At 54.0% G+C, this 17515-nt stretch overlaps 1 protein-coding gene across 1 annotated transcript; it reads left to right on the forward strand.

Annotated features, from left to right (window-relative positions):
- The first annotated feature begins 870 nt into the window (after positions 1 to 870).
- On the forward strand, positions 871 to 6413 carry TRAPPC3 (trafficking protein particle complex subunit 3). The gene is made up of 5 exons (XM_005529788.3): positions 871 to 1001; positions 3500 to 3597; positions 3829 to 3928; positions 4185 to 4367; positions 4839 to 6413. The coding sequence occupies exons 1-5, from the start codon at positions 960 to 962 to the stop codon at positions 4956 to 4958; spliced, it is 543 nt and encodes a 180-aa protein (XP_005529845.1). The 5' UTR covers positions 871 to 959; the 3' UTR covers positions 4959 to 6413.
- The last annotated feature ends 11102 nt before the right edge of the window (positions 6414 to 17515 follow it).

The following is a 17515-nucleotide window of genomic DNA, read 5'->3' on the forward strand; positions in this document are numbered from 1 at the left end:
AGGAAAAGGGTCAGACTGCAAGATAAGATAAAGAGCTAGAATACACAAACAAGATGCAAAGACTAAGGCACCACAGGATAAGGAAACTCCTTGGATCCCTAAGCCGGAAGGAACGGATTCAAAGTCTAAAAGGTGGTCAAAGGACTGAAAGAGGCACGCGCGAAAAGACAAAGTAAAGAGTCCAGCTAAGGAGAAAATTGCTGACCTCATCCCAAAGACCCCCCCAGACGACCACTGAACTGACCAGAAACAACCAGTGTGCCGCTGCAAAGGGGCGTGGAGCTAATTGTAATATGAAGCAAGGACAGGCGGGGTTAGGAAATGAATACGTATTAAGCGTATTGGGCAACCCTAGTTTGTAAAGGATAAAAGGAGAAAGCCATATCTAAAAAGGTGTGCATGCTTTTCGGAGGAGATACCCCCCATGCACCTCAGCGCTAAATAATTCAAACCTGCTCATATAACTACTCTGCGAGTTATAGAGTTCTTTTTCTATCCGCATATCACTTTGACGTGAGGCGGGGGGCGGCGGGAGCGGCTGTCCCGGGACGTAAGGCGGAGGGAGCGGGCTGTCCCGGGACGTAAGGCGGAGGGAGCGGGCTGTCCCGGGACCTGAGGCGGAGGGAACGGCTGTCCCGGGCCGGGCTGGGCCCAGCGCGGCCTCGACAGCGGCAGCGCCACGCTTGCGGCGGGCGGTAGCGCCCCCTCGCGGCGACCGCGGCCATCACCTGACCCCCCCTTACACGCCGGGATTGGTCGGTGCCTGGCGGTCACGTGATGCTGGACAAGGGCTCCCTGTGGGCGCGCGATGCACTCTGGGGTTTGTAGTCCGACCGGGCAGGCGGAGCGCGGACGGCGGCGTGGTGGGGACTGCTTGTCCCGTGGTGCCCCGCGGTGCCCCGGGTGTCCCTTGGTGCCCTGCGGCGGACGGAGCGACTGGGTCGGGCTGGGCGGACACGATGTCGCGGCAGGGCGGGCGCGGCACCGAGAGCAAGAAAATGGTAACGGCGGGGCCGGCGCGGCCACCGCATGGCGTGGGGCACCCGGGGAACCGGCCCGGGACGGGGGTGATCGGGCCCGGTGCGGCGGGGCCGAGTAGCAATCACGGCACCGAGCGCTACCGTTTATGGGGAGTTCGCAGCCGAAGCGCTTCCCTGGCATGTCTCGCTTCCCCTCTCCAGCTCATTCCGCGTTATCAGCCCGGCTGAGTCAGGAACTGAGAGATGGAGCCCAAAGCTCCAGAGCTGAGCTCGAATGCTGGGTCAGACCAGGTCGAATTCATTAATTTTTAATGCAAAATAAGTAATAAAATGTAAAACATGGGATTTTCTCCCTCATTGGCCTGAGGAGGGGCTGGGTCGGGCTTAGCTGCCCTCTCCTGCCTCTCCGACCCCAGGGGATTATTTTCTAGGGATTCAGCTCCTTAAATACAGCGCTTATGTAAAGAATTGTGTTAATTCGCTGGAGTTCTGACACTTTTATAGCCATACAACAGATGCATAGTGTGGAGAGTGTACACTGCTCTACAGTGTCCAATAATAAAAATACTGGGAAAGCTTTGGGCTTTTTTATTACATCAAGTGGGATAAAAACCAAAACTTTTTGTCCAACTTTGAATTTAGGAATTTGCCTTATTGCAACAGCTTAAGTTGCCTTTAATAACAATGTCTCAGCAATAAGTGAGATCTGCTCTGGGTGTGTTGGGGCTTATGGTGGCAGGTGACGCTGCCATGACCTCACACGGTGACAGCACCTCAGGCTGGAGACAGCTGGATTCTCTCCATCCATCCTCATCCCCTCTCCACTCCAGTCTTTACTAAAACTGAAACCCTTAAAACCAACACTACCTGTTCTGCATGTCTTTTAAATTCTCTGCCAAGTCTCTGACTCCAGCTGAGCCAAAGGAACGTCCACCTTGTCCTTCTGATGATGTGAATTGCCTGACCTTTCGTTTTCTGAAAGAAAAGCAAATTTTTAAGTTAAACCCCCAAAGAACATGTCAGTTCTTTAGATCCAAAGTGGGGCAGCAGCTCCAAGCAGCCTGACTGGTTTTTTTTATACCTGAAGCATTTTGTCCTTGTGAATGGCAATCCCAGGATCCCAGACAGGTTTGGATTGGAAGGGGCCTTAAAGCTCATCCCATTCCACCCCCTACCATGGGCAGGGACGCCTTCCACTGTCCCAAGTTGCTCTAACCTGGCCTTGGACACTTGCAGGGATCCAGGGGCAGCCACAGCTTCTCTGGGCACCCTGTGCCAGGGCCTCCCCACCCTCACATAGGGAAGAGTTTTTTCCTAATCCAGGAACAAGACAAGGTGGAATTCCCTGTGTCCTCTATAAACTAAATTTCTATTTGTTTGGGGGTGTTTTCTTTGTGTGTTTTTTGTGGCTTTGTGTGAACTTATGGTGATCTGTGTTGTCACTTAACTCTGATCTTGTCTCTTTTCCCTCCCTGCCTGCTGCTGCTTTCATTCTCTAGTATTGGTATTTGCCATTCATTTCACCTTCTGCCTCTCTGCAGCTCATGGTAGGTGACAGATCCCAGGTCAGCCCCTGTGATCCCTCTGCATGCCAAAACTGACAGCAGAAACCAGTGCTGGGGGTTTGTTTGTTCCCCAAAACACTTCCTTTTGCAGAGTTTTGTTCTGCAGCCTGTAACAACCTCGTTAATCACTGGTCTGACTTAATGGCTCCCAAAAAATGCTCTTTGACATCATTTAAGGGTGAGGATTGAAGGTAGTGGCTGGGAGAAGAGAACTTTTCCTTTTTTTCACAAATTCTCTGCAAATCTGACAATTGTGCAAAGAAAACATGAGTGACTTTGGTCCTGGCCAGTCCTAGAGTGGATATTCACAGCAGCACCTGAATGCTGAGCTGGCCTGGGTTTGACCTCCCTGAGCCTATTAGGGGTCTGAGGAGCTGATTTCAATCTGTGAAGCAAATTCTGTGCCTGGACAACTTTCTAAGATGAAAACTTTTTCCAGATGAGTCCTTCTTCGTGGTACAGAATTTCATAAATCCCTGACTGGAGGAGCATTTTGGGTCTCTTGAAAGGACCAGAGCTGGAGCCTAATGGGCACTGCCCACTTGTAACATGTTCATGAAACAGAGGGAAGAGTTTGAGTCAGATCTCAGCTCTAGGCCAGTGGTAGAGGTAAATTCAGGACCCTGGCATGGCACCTCCAGCTATCCAGGAGGTGTTGATCTCTTTCCCAAAGTCCCAGAATGATTTGCGTTGAAAGAGATCTTAAAACTCCTCAAGTTCCACCCCCTACCAAAGGCAGGGGCACCTTCCAGTAGACCAGGTTCCTCCAAGCCCTGTTCCAAGGAGAATGAAGTTGTTACCAGAATTGGAGCTGGGATCTCTCCTTATTAAGCACCAGATTCCTTTGAGACAGCAGGTCCCGGTTCCCCTCTGTGTCAATGGTGGCGGCGCTGGACATGGAGGCAGCGGAGCCTGGGCAGGTTCTGGTGGGTCAATCTCTTTTCCTGTGCACAGAACTCGGAGCTGTTCACACTGACGTATGGCGCCCTGGTGACCCAGCTCTGCAAGGACTATGAGAATGACGATGATGTCAACAAGCAGCTGGACAAAATGTGAGTGGATGCACAAGTGGGAGTGGATCTGCTGTGCTATAACTGTGTGGGAGCTGGGATCACAGCAGGGGTCACGACCACATCCCTGTGCGCTGCTCCAGCAGCAAAATCCAGGCAGGCTGAAGTTATTTAACACTGTCATTTCTCAGATTAGACTTTGCTTCTTCACTATCTTCTTCTTTTATAAATATTTGTTGTCTTTCTAAAGCTGTTGCTCTGGTCCCTTCACAGGGGTTACAACATCGGTGTCCGGCTCATTGAGGACTTCCTGGCCCGTTCCAATGTTGGGAGATGCCATGATTTCCGTGAAACTGCAGATGTTATTGCAAAGGTAAATGTCCAAGCGCAGCTTTGTCAGGCTTTTTTGGGGTTTTGCATGTGAGGATGGAATATTTGCTACTCATGGGATGATTATGAGAGTCTGACAAAGATTTCGGGGAGGGAAAAAAAAGCTTTAGCCCAAGTACTGCTGGCTGGTGGGAACTGGAAGAAAGGAGAGATGTTTGCAAACCCCTTGAATAATTTTACAAAGATCAACACTGTGCTGTTGCTTCACCTGTTTTTCTTTCTCTTGTTTGCCACAATAGATTGCATTTAAGATGTACCTGGGCATCACTCCGAGCATCACCAACTGGAGCCCTGGGGGTGATGAGTTCTCCCTGATCTTGGAAAATAACCCCTTGGTGGACTTTGTGGAGCTCCCTGACAACCACTCAACCCTCATCTACTCCAACCTGCTCTGTGGGGTGCTGAGAGGTGCCCTGGAAATGGTGAGCCACATCTCTCTCTGTCTTCCTTGGGATGTGTATATGGATAGCCAAGTGTCAGCAGATACTTGAATTCTGGCTCGTGTGCCTGACTTCTGGGTTTGCTTTGGACTTGAAACGCATTCCCAGGAGAAGGGCAGAGCTGCAGGAGCATTTGGGTGCTGTCATGTGTGGCAGCTGAAGCCCAGAGGTGGTCCCTGAGCCCCTTCAACTCTCAAGCCAAGTTCAAGCACTGGTAGTATCTTCCTGAGTTGATATGAAGTTTCAAAATCCTCACTCTACAACTGCTGTGAGCCCTAGCTGGGAATTGCTCAGGGCAAGAGAACAGCTGTGTCTCAGATTTAGGACTCTGTCGAGCCCTGTGTGTCATGTCATGCCCTTAGAGCCCTTAAGCTGGTGTCCAGGGTCATTCAATCCCTGGAGAAGCTGCTGTGAGGAGGGAGTTACTAGCTCCTCTACTCTTCCCTCACTTAGGTGCAGATGGCTGTCGATGTGAAGTTTGTCCAGGACACCCTGAAGGGCGACAGCGTCACAGAAATACGGATGAAGTTCATCAGGAGGATTGAAGACAACCTTCCAGCTGGGGAAGAGTGAACCACAGCCCCATCTCCCTGGGGACTGGAGGGACCAGTTGGGTTTGGCCATTAGCTTTCCTCACAGATCCATAGGGATCTCCTGCCCGTGCACACTCAGACAGACTCACTGATTGTCTCAGATGTTATTTTCTTCTACTCTCACTTCAATCCTCTGTAGAAGATTATTGTCTGGTTGGTGTTTATTTCCCAGGTTCATTCTGAAGCTTTTTCATCATGTGATGTCCTTTTCCCTCCCCCTGGGGGTTTCCTAGGCTCAGTTTCCAATTGCAACCTGGGTTGTGTGAGAACAACTGCTCAGACTCCAGGAGAGCTCCAATCTCTTCACATCTGCATCGGTATCAGATGACCAGAATTGGAAACCAAGCTACAAGAGTCCACTGATTCCCTGCTAAACCCTGCCCTTCTTTAAATGAGGTGTTTGGAGATGTGTGTAGTGTTTCTGTAGATCAAACTGGCTTCCTGCACTTGATTCTGAAGTTGCTGGCAAATGCAGGCTTGATCCAAAGGGATGACTGGGGAGAGCTGTTGGAGTGCTGGTACCAGGGCTTGGGCTGCTCTGCTCAGGGGGCACCACAGAAATCTGGGAATCCAATGGCCTTTCCAGTCTCCCTCCCCGAGAAAGCCTCTTGGGAGGGGAGAGGTCAAACTCCAGTGGAGCAGTAGGAACTATTTTACCTGGAGAAAGAGTGGCTAAAATGGCACCAGTGCTCCACAGTGGGCACAGCCCAGGGCTCTATGGGGAGTCACAGAGTGAAAATCAAACTCAGGCTGAGGCCTGCGAGGTGTTAAAGACATTTCAGGTTCTGTTCTTCTGTTTGGGAATGTAAAGGCTGCATGGTGTGAGGGCAATGCCTGGGTTTGTTCTCACTGGTGTTCAGTAGAATTTCCCAATAACTTGACCTGTGGCACTTGCTGCTCTCAAAAATAAATACATAAAGAAGTATTAGATAACAAAAAGCAAGAGATTGGAACATCAGCTTCCTCTACCACCCAGAGCCAAAGAACAGGCAGGCACTGGGTTCCCAAATCACTTTATGTAGCATGAAGACACAGCCCCTCAAGGTCTTTGTGAGCTCTGGAAACTGCATTGGTTGATGCCCGAATATGAGGTGAGAGGGAGCTACCCACTGCTTGTGCTGCTCTTTTTTGGCTTTTCTGGAGGAATGTTGGGTCATCTGGCACTGGATGTCTTGCCCTGTCCCTTTTTTGGCCCCAGATAGTCCCTTTGGATGTCCTGTGTGACATGTGCCCTGTGAAGGAGCAGTGAGTGGCTGTAAGAGCAGTCAGAGGCATGGCAGTGGCCTAGCGGTGGCAGATGGGTGTTGGTGGCAGAGGTGCCGCATGGTCACAGTGCAGAGCTCAAAACCATCCCTTATTTCTCATTGTTGACCATTCCAAGTCACTTTACAGCTGCATTTTAGAATCAATTGCATTAAAAGAATCACGGTGTCAATTCTTTGGTCTGTTGCCTGTGTGCTGGTGGGGAGTGGCAGCAGGGGCTCAACCCCTGCCTGAGGCTGGCAGGGTGACAATGGTGACGGGGTGCCCAGGGCTGGCAAGGTGACGATAGCACTGCACCAAGAGTTCCTGGCTGCTGGTGGGCCTGGAAGCTGCTGCCTGGAGGAACCTGCCCAATATTCCACACACGGAGGGGCTGGGGGGAGACACTCAGTGTTGCTGGCTTGGCGTCTGTGAATCCACTGTGCTCAGTGGCTGGGACTCTGCCGCCAGCCCAAGGCAGCTGCTGCAGAGCCAAGACTCTGTGGGCATTTACAGTGGCAAAAAATCACCTGGAGGGGCATCTGAGCTTCCTCTGCTGCCAGCTTGATGTGGCTCCATGGCTGGCATCAGCCATGTAGTGCTGCTGCCAGGAGCATGGAGACAAGGAACAGCAGCAGCTGCTCTCCAGGAGCGGTTCATGCTTCACTTTCTTGTGTAAGTGCTCCCCAGGAGCCCTGCTCTGGTGGGATCTCTGCTCCAGGGTCACCCTGCAGTCACACTCCATCCTGGGCACTGAGCGCCCAGGGCTGTGCCCCGACCTCTGCCACCTCTGAGGATGGGGAAGTGGCAGCTTTTGCAATAATGTGGGTTTTTTTCTCTCGAGCTGGCAAGCACCACGTGCTGCCAGCCTGGCCAGGAGTGGGAGCCAGCCAGGGCAGCCCCAAACAGTCCCAGTATGCACCCGGCTCCTGAGGCTGTCCCAGAGGGTCTGCGGGGAGTGAGGTCCCTTGTCCTCACCCCTTCAGAGAGTGGATCCTGGACTCCTGCTCCCAGCCCCTTGGGAATTACAGTAATTTGCTGGGGCGACAGGGTCAAAACCAGCCCAGACCTTCTGGAAGAAAAAAAAGCAGAAATTGCATTAAGAAAATTAAAACTGTCTACTACTGAGCAGCTCGCTGCAGACAAGGGAGAATATGCAAAAAGCTCTGTTTGAAACCTACTAAATATTACCATGTGCTGTTTATAGGAAACAAATGGGGAAAGGCATCTGCATCAATAAACCCCAACGTGGCTGGGCTTGGACTGAAGCCTTTCCACGGCTCTCGGTTATTGAATACCCATCGCTTTCATGTGGTGCCAGCCCTGACCCCTGACACATACCGCGGAGGGGAAAGTTGACTTGTGGGAATAATAGACATTCCTAGTGAGCGATTTAACCTGGCAGGAAAAGAGGCGACTTCCAGCCTCTCACATCCCTGCGTGATATTGGAGATGACAACAGCAACAAGTCAAGGGGGGAATGCGGGACATGGGGTGGGAGCGGTGTCAGAGAGCAATGCTGCAGGACCCCAGTGCGTGGGGTGAGCCCCCCCATCACCAGCCTGAGCACCCCGTGATGGCATTGGCCACAGCGCCATGTACCAGCCACATCCCAGGCTCGCACAGCAGCAGGATGGAAGAGCTTTGGTTGCTGCAGTGCCTGCAGAAGTGGAAGGAGCTTTCCAGCCCTTGTCCCCCTCCTGCAGCAATGAGATATTGGCTGGTGTCCTGATGGAGAGCACTGGCAGGAGCTGAAGGTCAATGTGTGACTCACAGGGTCCAGGGTGAGGGTTTAAACCAGTTTATGTCCCCAGAGTGGGGACAACCTGGCCAGTGTTGGAAAACCTGGACAACCTGGCCGCTGCTCTTGGCTGGTGGCGAGCTCCAGCCACACTCCCCAGTCTTTCACCAGCCATGAGCCAGGTGGTCCCTTTTCTACTCTCCAGTAGGAAGCAGAGTTCCTAGCTTGGCTGCTGTCACTCAAAACAGGGTGGGTGACATCCCTGGGCACTGTCCAGACCCCACAGTCCAGCACTTGCTGAAAGGCCAGTGACAGCGCTGGGAGGGGATCCTGCATGGGACAAGAGAATCTCTCTGGGAAAGAGGCATTTCCGGGCTGGTGTCCTCATTGCTGGGGCAGCTCCCACAGCTTTCAGCCAGATGTGCTTGGCCAGGGTGCCGGGCACTCACTGAGGCTGTGCAAAGGATGTTTCACCCACAAGGGCTCGTGCACCAGGGACGGGGCTTGTTGGCAGGGCTGGCACGGTGCTGGTGGCCCCAAGCAGCCAAGGTGCAGGTGGAGCCAGCAGGGACAGGCAGGTACCAGTCCTTCAAGGGGCTCTGGCCCTGTGTCCTAAGCGCCTGCCACATCCAGCTGTGGGATACTTGGGATGTGGGTACCACTCAGGTGTGGATCCAGCTCCCCCCAGATGCCCAGCTGTGACCAACCTGGCCAAGCATCTCCCCATGCTTGGCACTACACAGGCACCAAATCCATGAGAACATGTTCCCTGGCTGATAATGATCTGAGTTTGACTATCTGGATGTTTTTATAACCCTTCCTGGGCCCCTGGGCAGGCTGCAATACGTGTTTGGCTACCCTGGAAGAGCAGGCAGCTGACAAAATCTCCTCGCAAGGCACGGCCACGCTGCACCCCCTACCCTGGCCCAAACGCAGTTTGCAAAGCTGGGAATGCCTCTGGCAGCAACGCCGGGTCAGGGCAGCCCTTTGGCGATGCTCCTTGGCACGCGCCCTCCCGCAGCATCCCTTGCCAGGGCGCAGAATAGGAGGTGTCTGCAGTTCCTCCCTCGGGTCAGGGGACACAGGAGCAGCCCCGGCAGCGCTGCTCGGAGCTGAGCCACATTCTGGTGGCGTTTGGTATTTGGGGTGACGGGAAGGAAGCTCCATTGTTCCTCTTTTATTGTTTTGTGTTTCCTAAGCGGGATCGGCCGCCTCCTCCCACACTCTGCCCGGCTGCGGAGCGGATCCAGCCCTGTGAAAGCCAACACTGCGCCGGAGGCGGCTGCTGAGTCCTGGGCGAAGGGAAATGCAGGGAGAATCGTCCTTCCTCCGGCACAGACAGGCCACCAGAGGCACATGCAGGGTGGGACTCATCTCAGTGTCCTCCTGCCCCTGCTCAGGTCCCGGCTCTCCGTGGTGCTCTGTTCCTCTGTGTGGCCCTTTGGGCAGCGGCAGCTGCAATGGGAAGGGCCGATCCGGTCGCAGGGAAGGAGGGTGACATCGGCCACGCCACCATTCCCAGCCCCGTGGCATGACCGGTGAGGACGCCGGGGATCTCCCCGAGTGGGACAGTCCAGTCCCCCATACCTCGTTCCACCCCACACCCCCAAACCCCAACAATTCAAAGCACAGCGCCGCGGTCCCAGCAGCAGCAGCTCCGCTTCCCTCTGGAAGCTGCTCTCAGCTGCCGGAGGTGCAGGGGGTGGCCGGGATCCCCCCAAAACTGCCGGGGAGCCGTGGGATGGGAACAGCTCAGGCACCGGCTTTGCCCCAGAGACAGCGGAGCCATGAGCTCGCTGGACCCGAGGAAGCCGCTCCAGCCTTCCTGAATTTCCACAGGAAAATTTCCATTTTCCCAGCTGCAGCCAGGACTCCCAGAGCCCAGCATGGAGGGTTTGCCCAGAGGCAGCTCGGAAAGCTGCTGGTGCTGAGCAGCCTAGGCCCACAACGAGAGCCAGAAACAGGCAGGAATTTCGATGAGAAATGTTTGTTTTCTTTTAAAATAGTTTTAATTGTGGCTTCCAAGTAAGGAAGCCTCTAGAATGGTGGCTCTTTCCCTGAGCCTGTGGTTAATGAGGGATTTGGGGCTGAATCACGGGCAAAAGCAAGTTTGATATAATTCTGTCACTCTATTTCTTATGGTGTAGATAAATCACACCAAGAAAAAGCGGATTAAAAACAGTCTACAATGATTTAAGTGGAAATGTGGAGAGAAAAAGGAAGGGAGGAAAAAGTCAGGAATGCACGGGGGTACGGGACGCTCCCAAGCTGAGTCACCAGGCACAGAGAGGATCCCCTTACTAAATTTAGCCTCAGATTGGATCAGTGGATTAAGTCTAAAGGATTTACCAACACTTAATCATAATAATACCTCATTAACACAGCAATAGCAGCACTCGATCAATTCAATAATTTAACTCATACAAAATTACTTGAATGGGATTTTCTATAAACATCACTCTAATTTAATTATCAGTCTAAAGTAGTTACATCTATAATGTGCACACACTGGGACATAAAGAGCTTGCACAAAGGAAGAGACCTGTGAAAAATTCCCCTCAAGTTCAGCAAAATACTCACACTGATGCATTTTCTCAATGGTGAAGGGTAGAGCCCCGTAGTGGTGGTGGGGGACATCAACCCAGGCTCCACCATCATCATTGGTCCTTTGGGTATCACAGACATGATCAGCTCCAAGAGGAATTCTGCTCTGAGCGAGATCCTGGCACAGCTGCTGCTGCCCAGGAGAGCTCAAAGGGTGTCACCCAGGAACACTGGGTACAGGGTTGTGAGATGACTGACTTCAGGTTTTAGTGAATTCCCATCCTAGCCACAATCCCAATTGGTAGCTATGGAAATTTTCCTCAAAGTGTCCAATAACTAAAATATGATTCCTCTCAGGCTGTTTTTCAGTAGAAAAATGAAGTCTTGAGACTGTTTGTGAGAAAAAACAGGAGCTCCTGAGAGACCAGGAATTCTGGGAGCAGAGCAAGTTTCTGATAAGCTCAAGGGGAGCCACCTGCCCAGAAAACATTAATTAAAGTGGAGACCTAATGAGATGTCCCTGATCCCATCTCATCCCCCAGCCCTGATCCCATTCCCAACCCCATCCTGTCCCTGCCATGGCAAGTGGCTCACCACAAGCAGGACTGAACCAGATGCCTGGATGACCAGGGATGGCTGCAGTCAAGACTTCCAAATAGTTGTTAATAGAGAAACGAGAAAACGATTTGAAAATTCAAAACCAATCCCCTCCCCAAATGAAGCAAAGCCCCAGACGTTCCTTGAAGCCCCAGGATCCCGTTGGCTTCTGCCTGCCTGTCACACAGACACAGGAGCTGACTCGGGGAAAGTCAGCTCGCCAGAACAATGTCTCTTTTTACAGCAAAAAAATGTTGCTTTTATTTTAATTAACGCTAGCGCTGACATCCAAGAGCTCAGGGAGAAGTTGCCAGGCACTGGGCTGGTTCTGCCCTGGGCTGTGGCTCCTTGTCCCTGTCCCATGGCAGGCACAGAGCCCCCCACAGCTGCCTGCATGCCCCGGCTGGAGCCAGCGACTGCCTGGGGCGGGGACCAGCATTGTGGCCTCTTGCCCAAGCTCTCGGCCAGGGCTGTCACTGCTCCCCAGGCCCCACAGCGCCGAACCATTGCTGGGAAGGCTCTTGAGCAAGATGCCACTGAGGAGCTGGAGGGTGTTCCCTGCTAAGGGGAGAAATCCAGCGGCTTCCCCGAGCATGGAACACTGAAATGACCTGGTGGGACCTCTGCTTGCCTCATGCTGAGGAGCCTGGAGGGGACAGAAAGGCAATGGGGCTGCCTTGGCCTCCTGCATCCCTCCAGCCTCCCTCACTCCCACATCCCCTGAGCTCCCGCATCTCTTTACTCCAGGGTTCAGCATCCCTCTGTCCCACACTCCTGCATCCCCCAGGCTCCCGCATCACAGCTGGGCAGGGCACAGAGCACAGTGCTGTGGATGCTGGCTGGCAGCCGGGGAACTGAGTGTTAACCGGGACATTCCGGGGAGCAGAGCTCCAGGAATGAGGAAGCCGGAGCGGGTACCGTGGTGGAAAAGGCTTGGCACGGGCTGTGGAAAATGGAGGCCTAGAGAAATGTGACAGCAGGCTGGCCTGGCCAGCAGTACCACACAGGCGTAGTTAAGCCTTCAAGCCTGCCATTGTTCTCCCCTAATTATTCCCACTCCCTGAGTATTACACCCCATAATTCAGGAAAGCTGAGTAATGGAAGAAACAACAGCAATTTTAATCTCTCAGTACCGGTGGTCTCCACCAAAAAAATGCTTTCAAGAGCTCTGCGGTTGTGACTTCCTCAGTTTGGTGGGCAGTGCAGGGGAGGGGGAGCACAGCCACCGGCCTGCGGGTGCTCGGCTGGGACCAGGGGCAAGGAGGTCAGCAGGGATGGGACCAGGACCTTACTCCAGGTGATGGGAGGTGATGGGAGAGGAACATGCTGGATGCTGGAGCATCCCCACCACGTACCACATGAGCCCTACGCTGACAGCTGGGCTGTCATTGGGATGATTCCAGCTGGGGCGCAGCCCCGGGTCCCCTGCATGGGGGGACCTGGTGTCCTTGGTGTCGAGGCACTCTCGCTGCTGACACTGTATCTTCTGTTCTCAGCTAAACCACTCAGAACTGGGCATCAGTTTTTGGCCAAAACATGTTTTCCTTCCTGGGAACTGGCTTTCAGGAAAAGAAATTCTGAACTGCCTAGAAATGTTCTTGCTTTTTGACAAAAAGCCACTGCGGGTTTGTTCCCTAAGGAGCAAGCTCTGGGTAAATACATTCCCACTCCTGCAAGGAGTGAGACCAGGGGTCAGCACTGCCAGCACCAGTGTGCTCTGGGGGCCCCCACATGGGCAGGAGGGACCCCCAGCCCTGCTTGTGCCCCTCTGCCCATTCCAGCACCCCTGCCCGAATCCAAGCACCTGCACTGCCTCGCCAGCCCTGTTCCCACTGTGGCTCTGAGCATGAGTAATGTGATTGGTGGGTGAGAATGAGCCTTTGTTTGATTTAGCATCACCTGCTCATCAGATCTTGGGGAGCAGGAAGAGAGGAAGAGAAGGATGGGAAGATAGAGCCAGAACAGATGCCCTGAGCTGGGACCAAACATCTCTGGGGAACAACTCGAGGCCAGAATGTCTGCCAGCCTTCATCTACCCTTCCATCCTTCCCTCCTCAGCTCTGAGATGCAGTAAAAGCAGCAGAATAAGTGCAGGTCTGCACCTGAACTCTGTGAAGTCACAGAGCCAGGCAGGGACCTGACACACTGAGGAGCTGTGCAGGGGTTGTGCCAGAGCCGAGGGGACAAAGACAGTGGTTTTGAGACACAGTTCAGCATCACCTCTCAGCAGCTGCTCTGAAGTTTGGCTACAGTGTGCTCAGGTCTCCATTACGTTTAGCAAAACAATGGGAGGTCACATTCCTCACCCCAGGTACAAGCTGGGGCAAGAGCCCTGCCACCTTGGGGCCACACGACAAGCCACCAGCCCTAGGGGACAGATCACCCCACTGCCACCCTTTAGGGTTGACCCTAGTGACATGCAGCTCAACCTGCCGTGTCCCTGAGCACTGCCCCTTGGCACATCCCCCCAGCCCCTGAGGTGAAGGAGCAGGGCAGGAGGGGTGGGACAGGGTGGCTGAAGGTGACGATGGCAGTGGGCGCTGCGTCTGTGTGGTCTAAGCCATCTGGATGCGCTTACAGCAATCCTGCAGCAATTGCAGAAAGATCAAAACTCTTCAGGCCAACTTCGATTCCCGGTGCATTTTTTGCATTTTTGAGGACTCGAGTCTTTAACCTGACAGCGGAAAGGGTGTTGCCTGCACGGCCCTGGAGCCCTCCACATGGTGCTGCCAGATTCTGGGAGTGATGCTTGGGCTGCCCCAGCACCGCTGCAAGATCCCTGGGATCCTGGGAATGACCTTGATGAAATGGGGTTGGGTTCTTTGTCTGTTCCCAGCACTAAGAGCAGGCACTGCTTCTGCTGGGGAGAAAAATCCCTGAGCAGGGCCCTGCTGAGTCCCTGCTGCACCCCAGGGCTCCTGCTCAGAGCAACAGGAGGGGGTGTCCCCATCCCTGGGGGCAGGGAAGATGCCAAGAAGCAAACGACACACACACCTAGCCTAGGGAACAACACAATCCCGTCCATCCCCACCTCCATCCTGGGACTTCTCATCCCCTTTGAAGCTCAGATGGGGAAACTTGTCCCAGCACCCAACAAGGGGCATAAAGAGTTAGAGATTGTGACAGCTTTGGTTGGCTTATGCTGTGCTGCTGTCACCTCACTGCTGTGCCTGGGAACATCCTGGTGACAGCCGTGGCTGGGCAATGGCTTGGGCACTGGTGCTGTACTGGACACACTGGAGCTCCACTGTTACCTCTGAAACAGAGGATCCTCGGCAGCCTGTGATGAAAACCATGGCAAGGCAGGCTGTGTCCCTGCAGCCCGTGGCATTGCAGTGCTGTGGCCCTGAACAGCAGCTCCTCTGAGAGGTGGCAGCCCTGGTAATCAATCATTAGCTCTGCCCTTATGCTCCTCCATGGCAATGGAGAGGGCACAGGAGTGTCAGAGGGGACACAGGGGTGTCAGAGGGGGCACAGGGGAGACAAGTCCTGCTCCCATGCTGACTGACTGGTTCAGTCATTAGCAGGAGTGGGGCTGTTTGGCTTTTCCCTTCTCCTGGAAAGGGGCCACTTACTGTTTTACAACTAAAATAACAAATTATTTCATAGAGACTGGAGCTGCCCGGAGCTCTTGGGCAGGCACAGACCCCAGGCCCCCTCCCCAGTGCTGGAAGAAGCCATGTTCCAGGTCCCTAAAATGGGCCCATGTGGAGCACACAGCTCCCACCAGAATGGGCAAAGGGGGCACAAGGGATGGAGAATGAGAAAAGGGAGCAGCAGGGCAACACCTGGCATGTCCACATGATTGTCTGTCCCTGGTTGATGCTCATGCCTCCACGGGGATATCATCCCTGGTGGTGCCCCTCAGCCCTGCATTCAGTTCTCCAGGGGGAACAGGCTCCGTGCAGTGCTGGGGCTGCTGCAGCCTCAGCCCCCCAGGATGGCATCTGCAACCTGTGCCAGTGCCACATCCCAAGCACTTGGCTTCCTCTGGGAAAGGGAAGATGAACTCTGCCCCAGCTTCCTTTCCCAGGGAAAACGGTGGGAACCAGCCCTGATGCCTGCTCCCTGCTCTCCCCTGTGCAGCTGCTTACGCACTGTCTGGCCCTGCAGGTGGATCCCCCCATGCCCCTTCCCCAGAGCAACCTGCTGACAGCCCCAACAATAGTGCAGCTAATAAAACCCTGCAGCCACAGGTGCCCTTCCCTGCCTGTGCCCCCTGTGGCACTGGGGTATGGAGAAGCTGAGCTGGGGGTGCCAGGAGCCCACCAAGACCTGGGCTGCTGCCTCTGCTCTGCCAGCCTGACCTCCTCAGATAATGACCCCCATAAAATGAAGCAGCAGCTGTTTGGTGGATAATAAAATGTTTTGGGTTTTTTTTTTTTTTTTCTGTTTTACAACTAGTTTACTGCCTGAACATTTCAGCAGCTCAGCAGAACACCAGGGTAACAAACTTCCTCTGTGTGCTCTGGGCAGCTCCCAGACAGGCTGCAGTACCCTGCCCTCATCACATGGGTCCCCAGTACTAATAGGAGCACCCACCCCTACCACCAGGGCAGGAATGGCACAGGGAGGAAAGATACAAACTGGGAGGGTGACAGCAGCAGCTGGGCTGCTCCTGACAGCCCTTTCTTGAACCACCTCCGTTCAGAGACAGCTAGGTGCTGTGGGGTCACCCCAACTCCGGATTGGAGCAGCCCCCAGGACCCAGGGACTCCATTCATCCACCAGCTCTGGAGGCAGATTTATTAGCTCGTAGCCAGTGGTGTTTATGGTGGGCTGGACTGTGTGTCCCCAGCACATGATGAATTTACAACGTGCCAATGAGTGGATTTATTCCAACCCCACTGTCAGTGAATTAATCACAGCAGCCACGGGAAGGCTGGAGGTACAGGTGGGGAGAGATGCCAGAAGAGGAGGGTGGTGGGGGCACATGGGGGCATCACAGGGACGGTCCTGCCTCTGGTTGTGTTGAGCTGCGACGAGTTCCGGGCCTGCCACATCCCCTCCAGTGCTCCTGGGAAGGGCCAGCAGCCTTCAGGGCTGCCCTGGGGAGAGATCTAAACTTCAGCTTCCAATTCCATGTGCCATTTCCAAACAGAGGTCCGGGGGCCGCCAGCTACCACCTGGGCTGGTGCACTGCAGACAAGGAAGCCTTGGAAACAGTAGGTGAGTGCAGTTTTTCCATGCATATGCATATAGGAGCAGAGTCAGCTGCCAAAGTAAATACAACCCTTCCCTTTCCAAAAATGTCCTCCAGGAATTGTAAAGGATCCTGGATCAAGAATTCTGTCTCAGATCCTTTTTGCTTTCTATTGGGGGAAGTGTATGAACTCACTGCAATTCAGCCCGAGCAAAGGCAACGTGAGAGTGTTTTTTTATTGCATGCACCAAAGGTGCTGGGAGCCGGAGCCACTATGTGTACCCCGGGCAGGGCTCATGCAGGAAAACAATCCCAGTAAAGAGCTTTACAGCCACCGAGGAATGTGGAACCTCCACCAGCCCGGCCGAGCCTTGCAAAGCTAATTGCTTTGGGATTTGCTCTTTGTGGGGGTTGAGTCTCCATGGTTGCTGCCTCAAAGGGTCCCAGCTGCCCTTGCGGTTCATTAGGATGCTGAGCGGGGAACTGGAGATGCCTTTAGGAGGCTGCAGCGGTTGTGGGGTAAGGGAAGGAGCCCTTCAGTTCCCAGCTGCAGGTCTGCCCTCTCCCATTACAGTCGGTGAATACCCCGGCGGGGTCCGCAATGGGAGCCGGAGGTGGCAGCGGCAGCCCCACAGCTGCTGAGCTGGGCGCTGTCCCTGACCCCAGCGGGACCATTCCCTTCGATCTGACCCAGCGGGACCCATCCCGGGCTGATTCCTCAGGAAGAAACACAGGGATGTTTTTTGAGGCCGATGCATCCTCGTGTCTCCCAGGGTAAGGGCTGCAGTGGCTGATCGTGGTGTGGTGCTGCACCCACCGCCACCGCAGCCCGTGCCCCCAGGCCCCGGCTGCTCGCGTGTTTTCTTAACTGATCTTTTCTTGCTCATTTAAGTGACCTTGGAAAATGGGATTTTGGCTCTTAAGTCGTTCAGGGGCTTTTGAAAATTTGACTCTAAATACTTTCCAAAGTGCATTTGTATGAAGTAATTCTCTCCAACCTCCCACAGTGGTAGTCAGATTGCATTTAATCCATCACTGAATGTTCCCGAAAGCTGGGATCTGGCACCATGCTCCACACGGAGCCGTGGCTCACCCCGCAATGTGCCAACATCACCTCTCCCTGCCCGGTGTCCTCCTGCTCAGGCCACCTCTCACCTGCATGTCACTGCTGGCACAGCGGGGCGATGCTCCCAGCCCCTTGTCTGCCCTCATCAACTCATACCAGTACCCTGAGCAGGCACAGCAGCACACCCCGGCTCTGGTCAGCACT

The sequence above is a fragment of the Pseudopodoces humilis genome, chromosome 27 (genome assembly GCF_049639895.1).
Source record: "Pseudopodoces humilis isolate 2021_Gansu_Grassland_sample_001 chromosome 27, ASM4963989v1, whole genome shotgun sequence".
Classification (NCBI taxonomy): domain Eukaryota; kingdom Metazoa; phylum Chordata; class Aves; order Passeriformes; family Paridae; genus Pseudopodoces; species Pseudopodoces humilis.